We start from the raw sequence: 21216 nt of genomic DNA on the forward strand, positions 1-21216 counted from the left end.
GAGAAATAAGCCAGACACAGAAAGACAAATACCAAATGATCTCACTTATATATGGAATCTTAAAAAGTTGAATTCATAGAAGTAGAGAGTGGAATGATGAATGCTAGTGGCCAGGGGTTAAGGAGGGAGGAAATGGGAGTTGTTGATCAAAGTGTACAGAGTTTTGGATAGACAGAAGGAAGAGGTTTTCAGATCTGTTGCACAGTGGAGTGACTATAGTGAATAATTATTATATTTTTCAAAATAATGAGTAAATTTCAAATGTAAAAAATGGCAGGTAAACAAGGTGGTGGCTATGTTAATTAGCTTGATTTAATCATCCCACATTGTGTATGTATATTGAAACATCACATTTTACCCCATAAGTGTATATAGTTATGATTTGTCCATCAAAAATAATATCAATAATTTTAAAATTATTTTAAAAATAGGTGGATTTAAGACAAGATATATAATAAATATACTTAATGGTAAAAATGTTTTTCCAGATATATTTCTTTTTAAAAAACAGTAAATATGAATAGTATATCTTGAACAAAGTTGTACCAGTGTGTACTAATGACATAGTACTAATTAATCTATGAAGAAGCAATAGTTTGTGCCTGACTGCATTACATATTTTATATTCAACATGACACTTCTCTAAATTCGTTTCAAATGTTTAGTCAAGTTTAAATTAAAAAATAGAATTTAATTAAGCCAGTCAATTAAACTAATTAAGTCAGCTAATCAGCCTAAAACTTTATATGCTAAAATTTAAAATTAATTCTTGGGAATAGGTAGATAATATTTACCAGTTTAGTCAGTTTTGTTGGTCATATTTTTCATTTGGAATGAGTCATTTCATGAGACTATGAGTATTCATACGTATCAACACAGCACTTTAATCAGCATTTTAAGTGTATTATATGCAAAGATAAAGTTATATGATAAATATTAACTCCTTAATGTATAAATTTAAAAGCACCATGAAACCTATTAGGAAACAGCTAAAAGTTTTATAAAATGACTTCTTAAAAATTTTCATATATCTTTCCAAAATTAGTATTACCCATTTTGATTATTTTCAACCCTAAGGAGTGAGGGAATAATTACGTTAGTGGGGTATCTGCAACATAGACATAGCACAACAATATTTGAAATTTTTTAAATGATACCTTTCAGAATATTTGGTGTTTTTAAAAATCCGTTATGTATCTTTCTAACATAAAATATTTTTATAAAAGCCCTTATAGAACCTAGATAGATTAGATAGCTATATACACAGATACAGATATAATTAGATAACTGTATTTTCAGAAATGCCACAGGTCTGGTGAGTATATAAAATTAACCTGGCTCATTATTCAGCTAACATATTACGTCATAGTAAGTTCTAAATATGTGTTAAACAAGATTATTCATTCTTCATTCATTCAGCAAATATTGATTGAGGGCTTGCTGTTTTCAGGCTTACATGCTATGTCAGATTTAAAGTTATTTATATTAAGTATGCCGGTATAAAAGAGGGAGTTACCACATAAGCACTTTATTATGCAAGAGGATGAAAGAAATTCACTACTGTAATTTTGGAATATGGGTGATGCCAGCGATCATCATTTCAGGGAATCACATAGGTGTTGGGAATGTTTAAAGGGCCATTCCATGGAGCCAGAGCAGACAGGGGAACACAACCTTCCTTCCTATTTTCTCCTGTTAATAATCATTCAGAGTAGCAATTGAATGATATTCGTATGAAAATAAGAGTTGGCGTGTCAAAATCCTCCCTTAGGAATACAGAAAGCAATCGTCTAGTTTAAAGTGAGATTTTTTATTTTTGAGTGAAAGAAAGATGAATGATTGTGGCATGAAATAGGCAAACTGATGCTGATGCTAAAGATGATTTGAATCCTAAAATTTTTATTAATAGCATATGATAGTTCCTATGTCAGATAGGAGCTCAGAGTTACCTTGACTACAAGTGCAATTATAGATGGAAAAAAATAAACTGGGGCTCTTTTCTTTTTATTTTGCTCTTTTAATGAAATTTTCCTGGTGATAACAAAGATTCCTAAAGTATTTGATCAACTCAATTTTGTATCATGGAATTGGTACCCCAAGTGAGCTATATCGGAGAGCTGATTAGGATGTCTCAGAAGAATCTTATGTGTTTAAAGATGAACACATTTATGTGTGTATAAAATTAACACATAATATATAAGTCTAATTGAACTACTTTATTGTATACATATATACGTGAGGATGTATATACATGTATATAATTTTACACACATTATATAATTTTTCTTGAAAGCTAATTCAATACATGGCAAGATAGCTCACTTTTGAAGAAATAATTTGCAACATTAGCTTATGTTTTATTTTTCATTTTCTCAAATTCACTAATTAATAAAGTTGATCATAAGTTATAAAGGACAAACAGTTGTATTATTTTGAAAGTTGCTGATTTCCTATTATTTGCTATATTAACTGTGCATTTTTCAAACATTTAGCTTCACTACACACTATTTCTATGATAGTAAATGCTGCCTTTGTGTCCAATATTAGTGTAAAAATTATTCCAAATTTATGCCACCTTATTATTTCATACTCTTACCTGTTATCACTGTCTATAATTTTTTAACTGTCACCAACAGTTTGCTAGCAAATTCACTAGCAATGAATTTTATTTAGTAAGAGTAGGTTCTTGTCCTGATCATTGTATTTTTGATTATTCCTATTAGCACAGATTTCACAGTTTAGTTCCTTGTTCCCAGATTGATTACCTTTTACTTGTTTGAAATGAACTCTTTTTACTTTTAGTGTAATTTCTTTTCAAATGCAAATTAAAACAAGTCCTCTAAATGTACATGTAACAAGTTTAGAAACACCAAAATTATCTTTAACAGAACATATATTAACAAAACGTTCTATTTTAGTTATTTTGAAACTTTGTGGTATCAATTGCTTCTCAAATATCTAATGATTTTTCTGAAAGTTTAAACTATTTGTTTACATAAATGGATGGGTGGATGTAAGAATGGATAGAAAGAATATAAATAGATCATAGATATGTCCATATTTAGGTAAAATGTATTATAAAACATTTCTAGATACACACTGTATGCATATCTATGAATATATACATTTGGATATTTCTGTATAGCCATACTACATGCACACACCTATATCATGTATGTATGTAATTGGTGTTATTTAGAAATAACAATTGATTTTTACATGTGTCTGCAAACTATTCTAGTGAAGAAACCCTTTTGATCGGTCATTCCTAAACAGTACTGGGATTATGTCTCTATCCATGAAAGAGCAAGGCATAACTATCATAGTACAAATTTTCTTAAATCACCTCCTGGAACATGCAGCAACACAAAGGGGCCTGTCAGATTCTTTTGGGGAATAGTGTCTACTGTATCCACTCTTCATAGCATCATGAGCACATAGTGTAATAAAGGCTCCAGCAGTACAGAATTCTATTCAACTTGTGTAATCCAACGTTTCCATTTGGTCATCAAATAACTTTTTCTCAACTCATCTGTAAGCATTTCGAGGACCAAAGTTTTAGGGTGATAGTTTTGGAAATACTACTCTAGAATAAAATTAGGAAGAGTGAAAGAATGCTAGGACTCCCTCTCTCTATGCATTTTATAAAAATATATGATAATAATACACAAAATAAATTATTTCATTTATGCAATAAATGAAAATAGTAGCAGAGAATAGTAGCTACTAACAGAGAACACTAGCCCAGAGAACCAAAAACATTTAGACCAGAAGTTATAATTATTTTTCTTTGTTTAGTTTTTTAATAATAAGGAAAGAAATCAGGATACTGGTTGTATTACATATGATATTGTGCATGGGTATACTTTCCCCAGTGAAAGCGTGGGTATTGATGTTCCCCAACAGATAAAATATGGAAGGAACTATCCATTGATAAGCTGCAAGTTTCATGAATTATTGTATGAAGTTTTTCAATGTTTTCCTTTCATTAATTTGAGATGCTTAAATTGTTTTGCTTTCCTTCTCTGTGAGATGAGTCAAGGTTTTTTCAAGCTAATGCCACATCTTAAATTCCTTTTCCCTCCTTGCTCTCTTGATCTACGCATGCTTCCTATTTTTGAGCAGGGAAGAGAAGAATAAAATGGTTGGAGGTTCTGGCTTATTATTTTTGCACCTGCCATTCCTTTTATAGCACACAATTTTCTGACCAACTTCAAAGGTGTTAAAATGTAATTCTTAGGAATGGTGTTTTGACACCACGATGATATGCGTGTTTGTTTGGGTTTGCACTTTACTATTTGCTTATATTTCATGGGCGAGGCAATTACACTGACAGGTATCAGATTCCAAGAGTGAGAAGCCAAATGATTTCTAAAGCACAAACAGAGATTCCTATGGCAAGGACTTATTCCTGTGGTCTCTCAGGGGCTCTACATTTTCAAAGCTTAGAGAAATCAAATCCCTCTTTGGAAAAGATTTTTTTTTTTTCCTTCCCTTGCTGATGTCATTACTGTTGCTATGGAGAGGAAGTGAATGCTGCGTGACATTGCTGGAAAAATCAACACTGGTGTATTTCTGTACAACAAATAACCTGCCTCATAGCTTGTTTTTTATTAGTGTAGGCTTGCTAAAAATTGTCAGACCTAATGCCAAAATGGAAATGTTCCTTTGCAGAAACTACTTTGCTATATAAAATCTCCTGAAGACATACTTAAACTGTTCCTTCCTAATAATAGGAAAGAAAATGAAATATATAGTAACCCATGTGAACTGAGGGAAAAAAGAAACATGTTTTGCAAACTATTAGACATTATTTTTATTATTTGGAACTTTTTTCCTTGGATGTGTCCATTCCACTCTTAAAATGTATTTTGAAGACTGAGCCATTCAACTGTATAACACTGTTCCAATCAGGTCTGAACCTTTAGAGCTGACTTCATTTTGAATCATTCCTGAGGCATTCTTTTTGTCCCTGCTATAGAAGCCAAGTTGCCAAGTCCGATGGCAGGGTACATTTAGGAAGTCTTAGACACATGATTCTAGATTCATCTGCCCATGAGATAGGAGGTAATTAACCAAAAACAAGGTCTAAGGCTCTTGGTATTAAGAGGAAAAACCATTTTTAAAGACTTGTAAATAATATATGATGTTTCTATTAGAGTGTTCTGAATTTTACCATTATTAAGTAAATAATTAAGATTTTCCATGAGAAAAACAACTTTGCCCAATCTATGAGTTTTAGCAAATGGGAGAGGACTATAGAATAAAAGGATTTAAGAGAGAAAAGTACTGTATCTCTCAGCAACTTAAGTGCCTTTTTGTTCTGTAGTATTTGGTGATATTCATAGAGTGACTGAACTGATACTCCATTGTTAAGTGGAAATATGCCTTTAATAATGTGCTTTTGATGTTGAAAACTGTGATGGGTTTTAATGAAAGCTATAAAATATATGTACAATATCTTCACCTTTGAATCTATTGCTGGCAGATTTACTGGTTGCATTTCTCTTGCATTAAGAATGTGTTTTATGTGAACGGCTGATTTGTTGTATTTTTTTTTCTTACAGTGGCACATCCAGTGATGAAATGTGCAACTTATACATTATGTATTACATGGAAGCCAAACACGCAGTTTCTTTCATGACCTGCACACAGAATGTAGCTCCAGATACGTTCAGAACCATACCACCAGAGGCCAATGTTCCAATTCCTGTGAAGTCTGATATGGTTATGATGCATGGACATCACAAAGGTGATATCAGTGTTTAATATAATGTGACATATGACTTTGTATTTTCTTATGTATTTCATTTGACTATATGATTAATATTTAAAATCATCTTTATTCCCTTCTTAGAGAATCACACGTATACACATATTCTTATTTCCTGTTTTCTCTCTTTATGTTGTATCTCCCCTGTCTAACATGTCCCCATCAAAACAGTTGAAGAGAAAAATCTCAGCCAGTGATGAAACAGATTAGTTTTGGGACCAGTCCTATAAATGTAGACCTTTCTTCATTTAATGCATGTTTTCTCATATCCCCATCTCATTCCTCCCATAACCAGTAATCACTTACACAATTTATGAATTTATGCACCATATTCTAAAGAGCACTACAATTTGCCAATAAAAATGGTTATCATCGACAGCCATACTCTAAATTATCTGTTTAATGGGCCTCTTCAAGCAAAGAACAATTCTTGATTTGTGAGCCATTGCTAGTCTTGGCTTTTTTTTGAAATATTATTCTCAGAATTGTTCTTTAACTTATTGTTCATCAGCAAAATGGTCATATCGACTGCCATTTCTTTAGTTTAAAATTGCAAAACCCATACCCTATTTTATTGTATGAGACTTTATTGAGTTTTGCAAGTTCAATCTGAAAATGCCAGAGCAGCTTCGTATTTCTTTCTAGTGGAGATTTTATGAGAGAAGTTAACATAGCAATCAGGTCATTTATTAAGATTCTAATATATTTATAGAATGTGCCATAAAATGTTCTTAAAATATCACTAAATTTAATTTTTTTAAATGAGTACTTTTGTTAATACATTTTTAAAATTCTATATCACTTATATATGACTAAAAAAAATAGTTGACCTAGTTATTAAGTCAGAAGTCTAGTAATTGGTGGTTATGCTAGGGGGAGGGGCACTTGTGAATTGAAGCATTATATCAATTAGACCATATATGTTCTTAATACCATAATAAACACAAGATCCAGAATAATATTTTTATGTTGATGGCATATTTCCAATAAACTATTTAAAGTGTATAATATATACTACAAATTTATACTCAGCTTCTTTGATCCATTACAGAAACAGAGTACAAAGATAAGATTCCTCTATTACAGCAGCCAAAACGGGAAGAAGAAGAAGTGTTAGACCAGGGTATGTATGCATATTTCTATAACTAGGCCTGTAAAAGTATTCATATCCAAGTAGACAACCAAATTGTAAAGTTATTGAGATACTTTTTGTCTCTCTGAATCAGCCTCAAACCTTGGATATTGCTGTTTTTATATAATGCATAATTCATGAGTAAATGCTCAATTAGTGCACTTTAGCCTTGAAAGTAAAATTCATTAGTGTAATTTAGTCCTGTTAGGTTTTTCTGTCTTTGCTTTAGTTCATATAATGTTGTAACTTTTATGTATAGGACCAATAAGTACAAATATAATCATTAAAAACAATCAGTGGGCTGCTTTGGAAATCTAATGACCTCTACCATTTAAATTCTTGTGTATTTTACATGGTATGTTCATTAAGTATATTTGAGGTTCAAGAAAAAAAGAACTTCAGAATTAGACCCACATCTTGCCTCTTTAAGTCATTCTCTGCCTTCCACAAGGTAGGAGGGAGTATTATCTTATACTTCTGTAGTTTTATGTTAAGTTGCCATCTAGTGAGTTATGAAAGCATCTTCTTCCTCTGTTCTATTTATTTGAAGTGGTGACATTTGAGGCTTGTCTGTCATATACTGCATGCACTGGCACTGAAAAATTATATTCCTGAATCTTGGTTTCTTGCCGTTTATTTGGAAGATAGTACTTTGTGTTAGGTGTTAAACTATCCAGTTGTTTTTGGCCTAAGATATGTTTTAAAACATTAGCTTAATGTTAATGCGACCACATTTCCATGGACAACATAGAGCATACAAGAAATAGGATTTTTCTATTAGCTACATACAGAATTTCATATTTCTCAGACATTGTAAACTGCTATGGGAATTCTTGAAAATGTATTTTTATTAGGTCTAAGTCAAAGATATCACTCCTGTACTAATAGTATTTGCAAAATTAAAAAGTCCCTACTTTTGAAAGGGGAACATGCACTCTGAAAGAAGCATAAGGTAAACTATAATCTAAAGGCCTTTTAAAAATATATAGAGTATGTTATATAACATAATTCTAACAAAGTGGCCTTCCAAAAAATACAGCTGAGCTCAAAATCGATTCTGTTTTTCCGTGAAGTCAAAACTAAGGAGATGATTTTATACCAAATGGCTACTGTGCACAATTTAAAATAGTTACATTTATGAGTCCTGTTTATATATTTATAAGGAAGTCAGTAATAGCAGCCTAAATATAGTAGCATTCAGTGTTTACTGTAAATTGTATTGAAATTTGCTCAGACTTACAATGAATTATTTTGACATTTCACACAGTTTGAAATGCATGTCTTTGAAATAATTTGAGTCATCTTAGAATACATTTATAAATACCAACATATATGATACAACGTGGAATGAGACCACCATTTAGTAGATGCATCTTGTAAAATGGTATGTTTCCGTGGAAACTGAGGCTGAACTATGCTTTTCTTTTGAAGTTAGCTGTTGATCAAGGGAGATATTGACAACTCTGAAAGTTTAGAAACCCAGAGGTTTTCTTAGCGAAGCAATCTTAAATGTTAGATTTAACCTGTTCTTTACAAATAGTAGGATTTAGGAAGTGTCATATATGCCTACAAACTAAATCCTTTAAAATAGTTTTATATTTTGCCGTTCATTTACCCTTTTGTGTTGTACAGCATGTGTAGACTATTCAGAGGTTTAAATATACCCAAACCCTTATTCGTTCCAGGGGAAAATTCTGTGGACACATAAGAAATTATTTTTCTGTTGTTTCTCTTTTCTTCTACTTATGAATAAAAATGCTGTAAATAAAGTGATTTAACTTGGGAAGGAAAAAGGCATTATTCAGATATTATTAATTTTCATATTGCAGAAAATAGGCTATGATATCCATATGTTGAAATTAGTGAGTCCATCAAAATGTCACCTCCTGAATTATGTAGAAACAAAAATCTCACCAAAAGCCATGGTCAACACATAGGCTGTGTATTATCCTAATATTCTCTGGGGACCACCAGCTTAGAATTTAAAGAGAAATACAGAAATATACCAAATGCACATTTATACATATAGTTCATTATGAGATCAATCTATCTCCTTATAATACACAGGGCAGATCTACTCATTATTGAAAGAGTGCTCCATTCTTCCCAGAGATATTTGCTTGCACAAAATGTCTATTCATTTTCATTCTTTGGGGAGTCAAGTTGACCAAGTAGGTAATAGAGGGGCTCTGATTATTCAAATAAATTGTGCCATGTATGTTAATTTTTAAAGTAAACCCTCAGACTTTACCCTTAGCCTTATTTTGGTGTTCTGGCCAAAACAATTTGTGTAGTATTTCTCCAGGTTATATCAATTCTTTTAATGTCTTTTAGCACTAATAAATAAAAGTCTTGAATTGTTTCTGTTGTACTAGCTGTAAGCTAATAGACATCATCTATGTCAGTCCCATAGAAGATGTCAAACCCCCATAGGAAACAGAACAGTTGTGGGGCAGAAAGAAAAGGACTTAAAATATCAGCAGACTCAATGTACTCAAAGGCAAGCTCTGTGCCCCTCAGTGGGTACAGATAGTTCTGCAATAGGTATAGATATAGATAATTCTACCTGGGTACTACAGACTCTCTCTCTCTCTCCATATGTGTGTGTGTGTGTGTGTGTGTGTGTGTGTGTGTGTATTTACTTCTCATCTTAATATTAATACATTGAAAAGTGGATAGGAAGATAAAGGTCAAGATATGTAATAAATGTTATGTTAGAAAGAAGGGACGACCTTTACTGAGAGAGTTAAAAAAAAAAAAGAGGGAGAGAGAAATAATCATATTTATTAAACTAAAAAAATTGTATCTGTGCCACATATGAACAGGAAATAGGCAGTATTTCCAACATGGAGAAAAAAATTAAAGAAAGCCAGTGATCTTTTTAACATAGATTTATTTATTAATAAATTTTAACATATAAATAAACAGTACTCTGCTTCTCCCAGGGAAATATAAATATTTTATTTTCTTTGAAATTCTTATTAAAATTGCTAGCTATTAATGTTTTCATCAGAATATTAATCTTTATTGGTAATTAACTAGCATTTGAAAGAGATATCTGAGTGGTGTGAATCCATGTGGTGTTGCCTTGGCCTGTGCTTACTCACACATATTAATCTTTTATGGGACCTATGTATACATTAGCTTACCGTAGAACAAAATTTGGTGTGAGGCTAGTGTACCTCAGCCTCTATCTTAAAAGATGTAATGAGAGACATCACAAAATCATCATTATATGACAGTTTTACCTATCAGATTGTACATGCAACAATGGAAAACATTTTAATGAGGCTTTAATTAAGTCTGCAGATGCTTCTTTAAAAATAATGCTTATTTTGACTGATTTTTAAAATAATATTCATTATAGAAGACATGGAAATATAGAGTAGAAATAAATAAAAATCACCCATAGTCCCCCAAAATATGAGTGTATATGTATTTTTGTGTGTGAAATATATATTACACATGTACTTTGTACATATACACATACATATGCACATTATTTTAACACTATTTAGATCATAATCTATACAGTTTTGTAGCCTTTTTTGAAAATATTATACCTTGAATATTTCCTCCAATGGTAAAAATTATTGGCAAGAATGATTTTTAATGGCTGCATAATATATGTATATTCATGCCTATACCAATTTGAAAATAACGTGTTTGCATATAAGTGAGCTAAGCTGTGAATGAGTTGATTATTTCTGCTTCCATGCAAAAAACCACTAATGGATATTCAAAACAAACTAAAATGTCACCATCTTCTAAAAAACATTGTAAAGGAGAATTACCTATATATGTAATAAGTAGAATAAACTAAACAATAAACACAGTTAGACAGTTATTCTGGGTGGAGGAAATGAATCACAGGAGACTATATGGAATGAGAAGGGTTGCATTGAGGTCTTCCAGAACAGACACACTCACACACACCGCTAGATATTCCTCACTTATGTATTATGATTGACACATTTAGGAAACTAACACGTTTTGTAAGTTTTCTTCATTTCTCACCCATTATGATTTCTTATATATGTTCACTGTACCAAAGGCACAACCTGAGCTTTCTATAAGCATTGTTCACACAAAGACTATAAGCCAATGCTAAAAGGCTTTCCAGCTGTAAGCAAGAATGTACACAACTACATTTAGGAGTTCTGAATTTGAGTGTTTCTCTTCTTTAAAATTTAAAGTATAGATGTAGTGTTGAAATTTATGCCAGTTGTATCGGGAAGATTGGATGTCTTAAAAAACTCAAGGCAGAATTGAAAGTCAAAATCTACAATACTAGTATGTCCTTATTGTACATTATGTTATTGTATATTATGCTCTGGACATTTCTTTCGCTGCAGAAAGGGCCTTTAACATGTTTTATTCAGTTTGCTCCAAACTCTTCTCATTGTAGTCTTTGTGCCCTCATATAATCAATCTTTTACTCAAAGGTCAGCATGAGCTACTATATTCCCAAGGCAGGAAGAATATGACAAAAATACAATTTATAGAGGGAAAACACTCCATGACCCAATATAGTTCAGGTCTTCAGACACCTTCTGTGAAACAGAATAATTTCACAGTGGTTTTATGCTAACAAAAATGAATTACCATTGGCATGTTTTATCCAATAAGCAGAATCAAGAGAACAAGGTTGCAAGTTACAAACACAGTAGTCTACAGTAAAATCTGGCTAAAGTAACAGTTGGTAAACAATTTATGGGAGGAATGAAACAAAGTCTGGACTTAGTAGCTAAAATTTATATTTCTTTGCCTTGTTGAAAATAGGACATTCCCTTGATCTTTTAATAAAGTACAAGTGATTATAGTAGCATCTTCTTAGCTAATTCTAAGCACTCTCAATGGCACTTTGCTGTTTTAAAGAAGATACAATTTTTGCTTATATTCCCATTCACTAAAAATTTGTCAGTTTGTTATGATTTATGAGCAGCTCATAAGTCTATTTATTGAACTCATCTATCAAACACAATTCTAAATACCCCCAAGGCTCTAGGAAGCTGAATGAATCCTGTTTTCAGTTGGTTTCCTAATAACAGAATAGGTAGATGTGAATGATCGTTTATCACAGGGTTGAGCTTTCCAATATAGATCTGTGTGCATGGCAGTTGCAAAAGCCATAATTTTCTGTCTTATTCTTTTTTATTTTTATCTCATTTTCTTAAAAAGGAAAAAAAAAAGCCCATTTCTGATTGCCTTTTAATCAGATGAGTCCTATAAGAACAACAAGAAATAATGAAGTCATTTCATGTGTGATCCTTGAGTTGGTCATCATGATTGTGTGTTTTATTTCTCTAAGGCTAGAGAATAAACGTTGTGGGTTAATAATAAGTAAACAATCAATAAAGCAAATCGACTTTAACCAGAAGGGAAATTCAGTTATGACTGAATCATAAAACAAAATATTAAAATCTAAAAAGGGATGCTTTTATTTTTCTGTTCCTCATATCCCTCTCATTAATCAGTTGTGTCACATCGTTCTAATCTTGTTAGCTTGGGTACTTGGCATATTTTTTCAGTAGTTAAACTACTGATGAACATCCTGTTTACTTTCTGGGTACCATAGAAATCACAGAGCCATAAACAGTAACAAGAGCTATTTGTATTAGGGAATGAAGTACTAATGATTTTGTGTGGGAAATGGGAGTTTATGTTCTGAAAAGATACAAAGAGGTTCTTGATCATTTTTAAAAACAAAAACACCTGCCACAGTTAAGATTTTACACTGTGCAAAAGTTAGAAATACTTAATTTTTTTCATCCAATAGTCTTAAGGCATTTTCTTTTTTAAAAAAAAATCCTTATAGGACAATTGTTCAGTGTACATTTCCATCTATTAATATTTTAGTTTACCCTCACCATATTTCTGAAAGTAAACCAGGGAAGAAGGGAGTCGTGAGTGGTCCCTGCTAAATAGAAAAATATCCATTGAGCTGTCAAGTACTTAATGCAAGCCCACAACATACAAACTTGAAGTTTAATTGGTCGTGTTTTAGATTCTCATGTCCTGTGCTGCATTCCTTTTCTCAACACATTAGCCACTTCTACAGCTGTATTTTCCAAATATCAAACTCACTCAGTAGAATTATTTAAAAGACTTAAGACATTTCAATGTTTTATAAGATAAAAATCAAAGTTTGAGGTAAGAAAAGAAAGCAATAGGAACTCAGTGCAGCCTAAACTCAAGGAACTATTTTTATCTCTATTGATGCAGAATGAAGGGGTGACATTTTTAACAAATTACTATTCATTCCAGAATCATTTATTATCTGCTATGATAGGAACAGTACTAATCTCTAGGAATATGATAATGAATAAGAAATGAGAGGGTTTTTTTTATAGAAAACCACTTTTATATCTTGTAATTTTTTCCTTCCAAGAGATAATTTAAATGTATAAAACCAGTTTTAGAACATCTTAAAGAATTTGATCATACATGTAAGGTATATTGCCAATGGTAAGTGAAAACTACTGAAGAGAACAAAACACTCTTCTACTTTTTCAACCCAAAGAAAATTAGCCATTATTCTTTAAGCCAATTTTATGCATTTGACTATGATATGTATGTATTGACTAACGTATACACTTCTTGTTTTATAATACGGAGAAGACAGGCCAGGATAAGACAAAGAGAAACTTGGTCAGTTAAAGAGTAAACCCAGCACCTCAGCTCAGAAGAAAGTTAATTTAAAAATAAAAATAAAAAAGTGTAGTTAGATTGACAGGTCTGAGATGAATTCACAGGAAAAAGTGTAATGGCCAGTAGAGAAAAGAGAGAGGAACCTGGATCCAGTATAGTGAGCAGTTTAGAAGCTGTCAGTCAGGCTGTCTCCTTAGAATCCCAGTTCAATTTCCTACACCTGTGTAGGTTGGTACTATGCCTTTAGCTTTTTCATGTAAAATAAGAACAATGATAATAACTATTTTGTAGAGATTAAATGAGTTAAATTGCATAAGGCACTCAGCAAAGTGAGTTGGTCATGCTAAACTCTCAATAAATTTTAGCTATTACTGTTATTGTTATTATTATCCCTAGTTTATAACATACTTCTTTATATGTTATCACTGTCAACAATAGCTAAGGTAGGAAACATTTCAGTTTTTCCAGGACTGTCCCAGTTATGCCTAGTATAAATATTAATAACACTTTTTTCCTTCTCAAAAGTTGTCCCAGTTTGGGAAATAAATTATATGGTCATCTTAGCAGTGGGTCCCAGAATAGAATTAGAGAATACCACCCAGAAATAACATAAGTTGACAGGGCTGAGGAAAAAGTAACTGTGGGTTATAACCCAGGAGTGTCCAGGGTGGATGGGGTCACAACTCAATTCCATAGGGGTAGAGCAGCCCTCATACCATTCTAGACAGATTTTTACATCCAAAGTAGGAATTGGGGCAGGGGGGGTGGGTCTCTTCTGAAGAAGAGAAAAATCTTTCCCTATGACAGTCAAAGAATGGTAAGAATCCCAAGTGTGCATTGGTGATAGGGAGGGAAAAGTTGATGTTGATGAGTCAGCACAGGTTGGACTTTGTGATTCACTGGTGAGAGAGAGATGAACCCAGTTTTCTGGGTTGATTGGCTCAAAAACACGATGTCATCACTGAGAGAGATACTATTAAAAAGATAAAATATGGGGAGGAAATAAGAGCTCAGTTTTACACATATTAAGTTAAAAATGCCTGAGACAGACATCCAAGTGGAAATTTCCAGAAGGCCGTGGTATATTAATGGTTCCGTGCTCGGAGAGCTCCAGATTTGGCAGTCATTTGCCTGGAGGCAGCAGGTTAAGCCTTGTGAGTGATTGAGATCACCTAGTATGAAGAAGCCGTAGGCAGGGAAAAAAGTCTGCCAGGGATAGACTTCAGGAAACACCAACCTTTATCATATGATGGGCAGAAGAAAAAGAGGAAGCAAAAATGATAGGTGGTGAAGACCTGTAAAGAACATTATAAGGAAAGAGTTTCTGAAAGAAACTTTCCACAGGGCTACATGCCACCAGTAGGTCAAGATGGGGAATCTCTTGGCTTTGGCAATTAGGGTCTCTTGATGAACTCGCGCAGAAGTGATAGAGCAGTGAAGTAGGAGGTGGAAGCACATGCCTTCAGTTTAAGAGGGAAGATGGATGTGAGGAAGGATGAGTCAGCACGTAGCCCTGCACTGTCCACTGTGGTAGACACTAGCCACATGTGGCTATTTAAATTTGAATATAAGTTATATTCAATTACTTGTAAAAGTAAACAGAATTAAAAATTAATTTCCTTGGGTGCCCTAGCCACATTACAAGTACTCAATAGCCCCATGTGTCTAGTGACTATAACGCTGGATAGCGCAGATATAGATTACTTCCATTATTACAGAAAGTTCTTTTGGATATTGTTGGAATTGTAAAGGCAGAGGGAGGACAGAAAAGCTTGAAAGATGTGTTGTGTCAGAGCAAAGTCTCTCCCCTGTCCATGAGCACTCAAGATAAGCCCTAAGTGAGTGTGTGTGTAGCTTGTGAGTCAAGTGTGAGGCAAAGAAGTTGTATTAGAAAGAAAAGAGAGCAAAGAGGGAAGGCTGTGGGGGTGCTGGAGGCCTGGCATCCGGACTCTGGAGTAGGGAGAGTTCTTTCTCCAAAATTACACTTTAAAAAGATGGAGAAAGTGCAGATACAGCCTCCTTTGGCAAAGCCAGGAACCAATTAACTATAGTAGCACAGTGAATTGTTGAGAAAATGGAGGGCTGTAAACATAAAGGGGGCTTTGTTTCTATTATGAAAATAGATAACTGATTTTTAAAATATTAGATAAACTGCAGGTTAAAGCTGATGCATGTTGCAGCTAGGTTTGTTTTTTCAGTTAGTAATTATAATAGCTACAATTTAGTGATACCTACATTATGATACGCACTGAACTGGGTATTTTACATTAACTATCTTCTTTAACACATTAACTGCCATGAGACTTGTATTTAGCTCACTCTAGTTTTTTTTTTTTATTTCAGCATATTATGGGGGTACAAAAGTTTAGGTTATGTATATTGCCCTTGCCCCCCCCCCAGTCAGAGCTTCAAGCGTGTCCATCCCCCAGATGGTGCGCATCGCACTCATTATGTATGTATACACCCATCCCCTCCCCACCCCCACATCTGCTGACACCTGATTAATGTTATTCCTATATGTGCTCTTAGGTGATGATCAGTGAAACCACTTTGATGGTGAGTACATGAGCTCACTCTAGTTTTAACCCTGGGGTAGCATGAAGCATGTGTAAAATCTTAACTTGTTGATTTCCTTATTATTACAATTCATACTGACAACTTAATTCTAAAAACATGTATTAAATAGAAGTCAATAAATTTCGTTTTTCTGTTTATGTTTCTCTTTAAATTACACTCAAAGTTTTTATTCTATTTTCATAATAAAACACTGTGGCCCCAAGGAAAAGTTTCTGGGATTTTTGTGTGGCAGTCAATGTGTTAAATCCACAAAACAATTTTTAAAGGTTGTTTTCATTACCTTTATTAGGTTAAGTAACTTACTTAAAGGCACAGAATAGCCACTAATTAGGGTTGGACTGGAACACAAGTGTGAAAGACAGACCAGAAATTGGGCAATTGCAATACAGGGAAAGACCAGAATGCTGCAGGTGCACGCAGCAGAGCACCCCGAATCTGAATTGTTGAGAAGGCTTTTTGGATATAAGTGACACCTAAGATCTGAATTGAGGAACTAGTTAATCAGTGGGCAAGGAGTGGTCCAGGCGAAGAAACAACATCTTCTTAGAGTTGACATTCAAGGAGGTGAAAGTCCAGTACAGCTGGAACATCAAATGAAAAGAAAGAGGGAATGTTGAGAGATGAGGTGGTGGTCGGGACCACCCAACTTCCTCTATGTTCTTGTCCATCCGTTATACTCATTAGATAGATTTCCTAAATGAAGATTTTAATGTGACTAAGAAAAATGGTTAGCATTTCAGGATTCCTTATATCCAGTACACCAGAAGAAGAAAAAACTTCTTCTGGTTTGTGCATAAGAATGTAAGAGATAGCCATCTAGTGGTCTCTCTCACATGTAACGAGATATTTGCAGAGATTCTGCTCTGAAGCTATGTTCTCACAGCCTCTACGCAACCCGTGTGCAGCCAAGCCTATTACACTGTTTTAACAATTTTGCTTTCCTAACCCAATAGTCATTTTAAATGACAGTTTCAAAGGAACTGAAGTGTTCCACAGCTTTTAGATTTTTATTTACAAACCCGAATGACTATGCATAGTTCTGATCCTGTGTTCTTCCGTCAAGATTAACCTAAACATATAAATTCAAATTTTTAAATTATGGTTTTTTCTCTCCCTGAAATACTTTTGTATTTTATTTTCTAGATAAAATATTTCATCGTGCAAGCATATTAAACTATATTTAGTGTTATGGGGCAGGGGAATTTAGCAGTAATGTACTGTATTAATTTTTCTTCTGTAAGGCAGAACACCACTGTGGCATAACAGATTTGGTTGAGTTATCATTTGTTTTGTTCATTTTACTGAGATTGGCCTCATCACATGATAATTATTTGCTGACTGAAGATTTCATCTGGGATAAGCTGATTTCATGGGCAGGAATTGAAAATCTACTTTGAATTATTGAAACAAGACTATTTGTAAACATGACAGGATCTCTTAGCATCATTTTGGAAAGACTTCATATCCTCTTGCACCAATTTCTTAATAATATATTCTTCAGTGGAATGTGTCATGGCTAAACCAGTTACCATTTCATCTCCTAATGGTCATGAGAAAAGGTTTTTAAAAATGTTATCTAATGGTGCTGTAAATGTAAGTAAAACTTAAGCAGTGGGACTCCATACTCATTAAGTAATTTCTTCATTAGCAGCACATAGAATAGAGTAAGGGAAAGGAAAAACTGGGAGTTGTCTTTAAGTTTGGCTTGGCAAAGTAGGTTTGTGTTTCCATTTACAGTGTGTGTGTGTCTGTGTGTGTATTTTCCACTTATGCAGTTAATATGAATGTATTTGAAGCCATAGATATAAATGATGAGGATTAAAATGATTCATGAACTTTCTATAGTCACATTTTATACAAGTGATAATTTTTTGTAAATAAGTTGCTTTCATAGAATTAGATTACCATATCCAAGTTTGCTCCTTAATATAGGACGGCATAGAATACATTCTAATTAGGAATCATTCTGATGATATTAGTTTGTTAAAATCTTCTCCTGTGTTTGAAACTGATTTAAAAGTATTGTTTGTTCATAAAATTATTTTTCTGGAATGTGTTCATTTGTTTAAAAGGAACAGCTGGAGTTATTTACAGTAGTACTGCTAACAAAGTAATAATAAAACTTTGGTTTTTCAATTGCCCCATGGATATATATTTGTTAGATTTGTTGTGTTTTATAGGACCTGCTCAAAAAAATATATACTTGATTTCTTGTGGCTTATACTTTAATAGGTTTTTAAAGACAACTGCAAAGAGTTTGCTTGTGAAGATATCTGCTATCTAATGTAGCTGTTGATGATTTTTTTTAATTTTAGAAATGTGATGAGGTCTTAACTTCTATATCAGTTCCACTATACTGTGAAAATCATTTATTGAAATGTGCCATGCAATTACATAAGCATTATTTTTTTCTACTAATATGTCAATGGAAGTTATATCGTGTTGTGGGCTCCTGAAATCACAGAAAGAAGTAGGTGGTATATAAAATGAAATATGAAGGTATACTACCCTTTCACTGTTCTGAGAATTCATTTTTTTTTCTCCTATGCTTGAAAATCTGAGGGCAACCTTCTCTCTCATTTACTATGAAAAACCAGGAAATAGTATTTGTAAAGCACCCAATTTTATAAATTTTGCAATCTTATGAACCCTCCACCTCCTTATCTCTTCTCTTTTTTCCACAGGTGATTTCTATTCTCTACTTTCCAAGCTGCTAGGAGAAAGGGAAGATGTTGTTCATGTGCACAAATACAATCCTACAGAAAAGGCAGAATCAGAGTCAGACCTGGTAGCTGAGATTGCAAACGTAGTCCAAAAAAAGGATCTTGGTCGGTCTGACGCCAAAGAGGGTGCAGAACGTGAGGAGAGGGGCAATGGTATTCTTGTCAGAGACAGAATTCACAAATTCCACAGACTAGAGTCTACTTTGAGGCCAGCAGAGAGCAGAGTTTTCTCATTACAGCAGCCCCTACCTGGTGAAGGCATCTGGGAACCAGAACACACAGGAGGTGCGTTTAGGGTTTCTTTTAAGGAATAAAGTGTGAAATGCTATAGTCTGCATTAGCAAAATCTGAAGGGAATAAGTGTTAACAGGTGAAAAAAACTCATTAATGAAAGGGACTTACCATTAGAAAAAACATTGCTCAGATTTGGGTTATCTGATATCACCTTTGTTTGAGGAGTTTCTTTTTATTTTGGTCCAATACTACATAAATTCTGTGTCTGTTTGGATCATTTGGGGAAGAGTAGCATTTGAAATTCAGTATAACAAATTATTTCCAAATCAACATTTTCCATTTTATTCAATGGAAAGGAATTGAAAATTCAAAACCTGGCATGAAAAGACCCAGTGTATGAAATGTTTATACACTGTTTTCTTTTAAGGTAATTCAGTTCCATTCAAAGAGCTCTTATATTTTTCAACATGCTCATCCAATTAACTTGTAAAGTATAACCATTTTTCTGACTTTGATTTCTTAAGTTCCATTATTGATTACTATCTTAATTGGAAAGTTGAGTATTTCTGAAGGGACCGCCAGTAAGTCAATAACTGTCAGATTTATCTTTATTTCTAGCCAGAATTGGCTTCCATAATTAGAAGACAATACCTTATTCCCTTCAGGTTTCTGTACCAGCAAGCTGTGGATGCCTCATCTTTGTCTTTGTGTTGTGGCCTCTGTGATATTGATTGTGTTTCGTGTTACTTGCTGATGTGGAAAGCCAGATAATACAGCATGTGGAGATAATCTCCAAAAAAGTAACGGATATGCGTGCATGGCAGCTGTCCATGTGTGGGCTGGAATGGTACAGGCTGTCAGCTTGATGTTTTCAAATTCAGCTTTGCAGGAAGCTATAAATTATTCAACACCCAGCTGATTTTTATTTATAATTGAAAAAAATTAGCATGCGGCGCCTTTTGCTCACATGGAAGTTTCAAGCTTTATCCATTGGGACTGGCCTAATGGTCTCTCTGAGATGTTAACTGGAACCTAGATTTTTTAACTCTTTATATTTAAACCAGTTCAGTCCTGGCCTCCCACTCATTCTGCATTTATCTAATAAAACTGAGTTTCTCAAGAGGTGGTCTTGGAACCTTCTCGCCTCAGAATCACCTAGAGTCATCTAGGGTCTAGAAAAATCTTAACCCTTGAATGCTACAAAAAAAAAACAACTAAATTGGCATCTCTGAGTATGATACCCAGAAATCTGCAGTTTATCATGCCCCTGTCCATTTCGTAAACGCACAGGAGTGCCTGTCTGACCTCCATATTAAGAACAGTGAATTGTAACCCAAACAACATGGAAATATAAAAGGTTGAAGGGCCTCGGGTGAAAATAAAATTCTGTTCATGTGTGACATGCAGGAGTTGCAGCATGCTTTATTCCATGACTTGTCTTTGTTACTCTTAGATTTATTTATAGGCATCCTTAATGTCACTGTAAGAGTCAGAGTTTGACTTAAGGCATTGTATTTCTGAAACCTACTTAGTTTCTCTATGAAAGGCATCCTTAAAATACCTGAATACATTTATTTGCCAAATATCCTCATACCTTCCAGGGTGGACAAATGGCAGTGCTCAGGAGAACAAATGTTTCTCCAGGATCTGGTTCAGGAAAATTTCCTTTCATCTTATATATATGTGAGTGAATGTCCCTGAAGTGAATAAAACAATGAGTCATAGAAACATATAGCACAAATCCTAATTATAGAAAGGAACTTTACATGTATTTTCTTTCTAAAATGACTTATTTTAATGTTATTTCACTACTATAATTCCAAACTTTTTAAAAATTAAGAGAAAAATAGCATTTATTTAGGTGAGCTGTTTCTAAAAGGCTTTTACTTAATTCTCTTTCACTGTTTACTGTAACACAATGTAATATCTAACTTAAATAGGTACTGTTTCATCCCTTTGGGTAAGCCATAGGAAGACCTAGCCTTAGGAATCTTCCATTTTGCAAAACATAAAGTAGGAAATTATTAGCATATAATGCCCTAATAAAATATATTAGTAGACCAATTCATGTATATTCCTCAGGTAATTGTCAAGGGGAATAAATCTGATGGATAATCTTCCATTGT

At 33.5% G+C, this 21216-nt stretch overlaps 1 protein-coding gene across 12 annotated transcripts in view; it reads left to right on the plus strand.

Moving 5' to 3' along the window:
• PAM (peptidylglycine alpha-amidating monooxygenase) overlaps positions 1-21216 on the plus strand; it is a 155642-nt gene that overhangs the window by 82564 nt on the left and 51862 nt on the right. For 6 of the 12 annotated variants that reach the window (XM_045566199.1, XM_045566200.1, XM_045566202.1 and 3 more), the window contains exons 12-14: positions 5568-5752; positions 6825-6896; positions 18818-19141. In XM_045566199.1, coding sequence (XP_045422155.1) covers positions 5568-5752; positions 6825-6896; positions 18818-19141 — 581 coding nt within the window. The remainder of the gene's footprint in view (positions 1-5567; positions 5753-6824; positions 6897-18817; positions 19142-21216) is intronic. The other 6 variants (XM_045566206.1, XM_045566207.1, XM_045566208.1 and 3 more) reach the window with 1 other exon arrangement.

This window comes from Lemur catta, chromosome 12, assembly GCF_020740605.2.
Source record: "Lemur catta isolate mLemCat1 chromosome 12, mLemCat1.pri, whole genome shotgun sequence".
NCBI lineage: Eukaryota > Metazoa > Chordata > Mammalia > Primates > Lemuridae > Lemur > Lemur catta.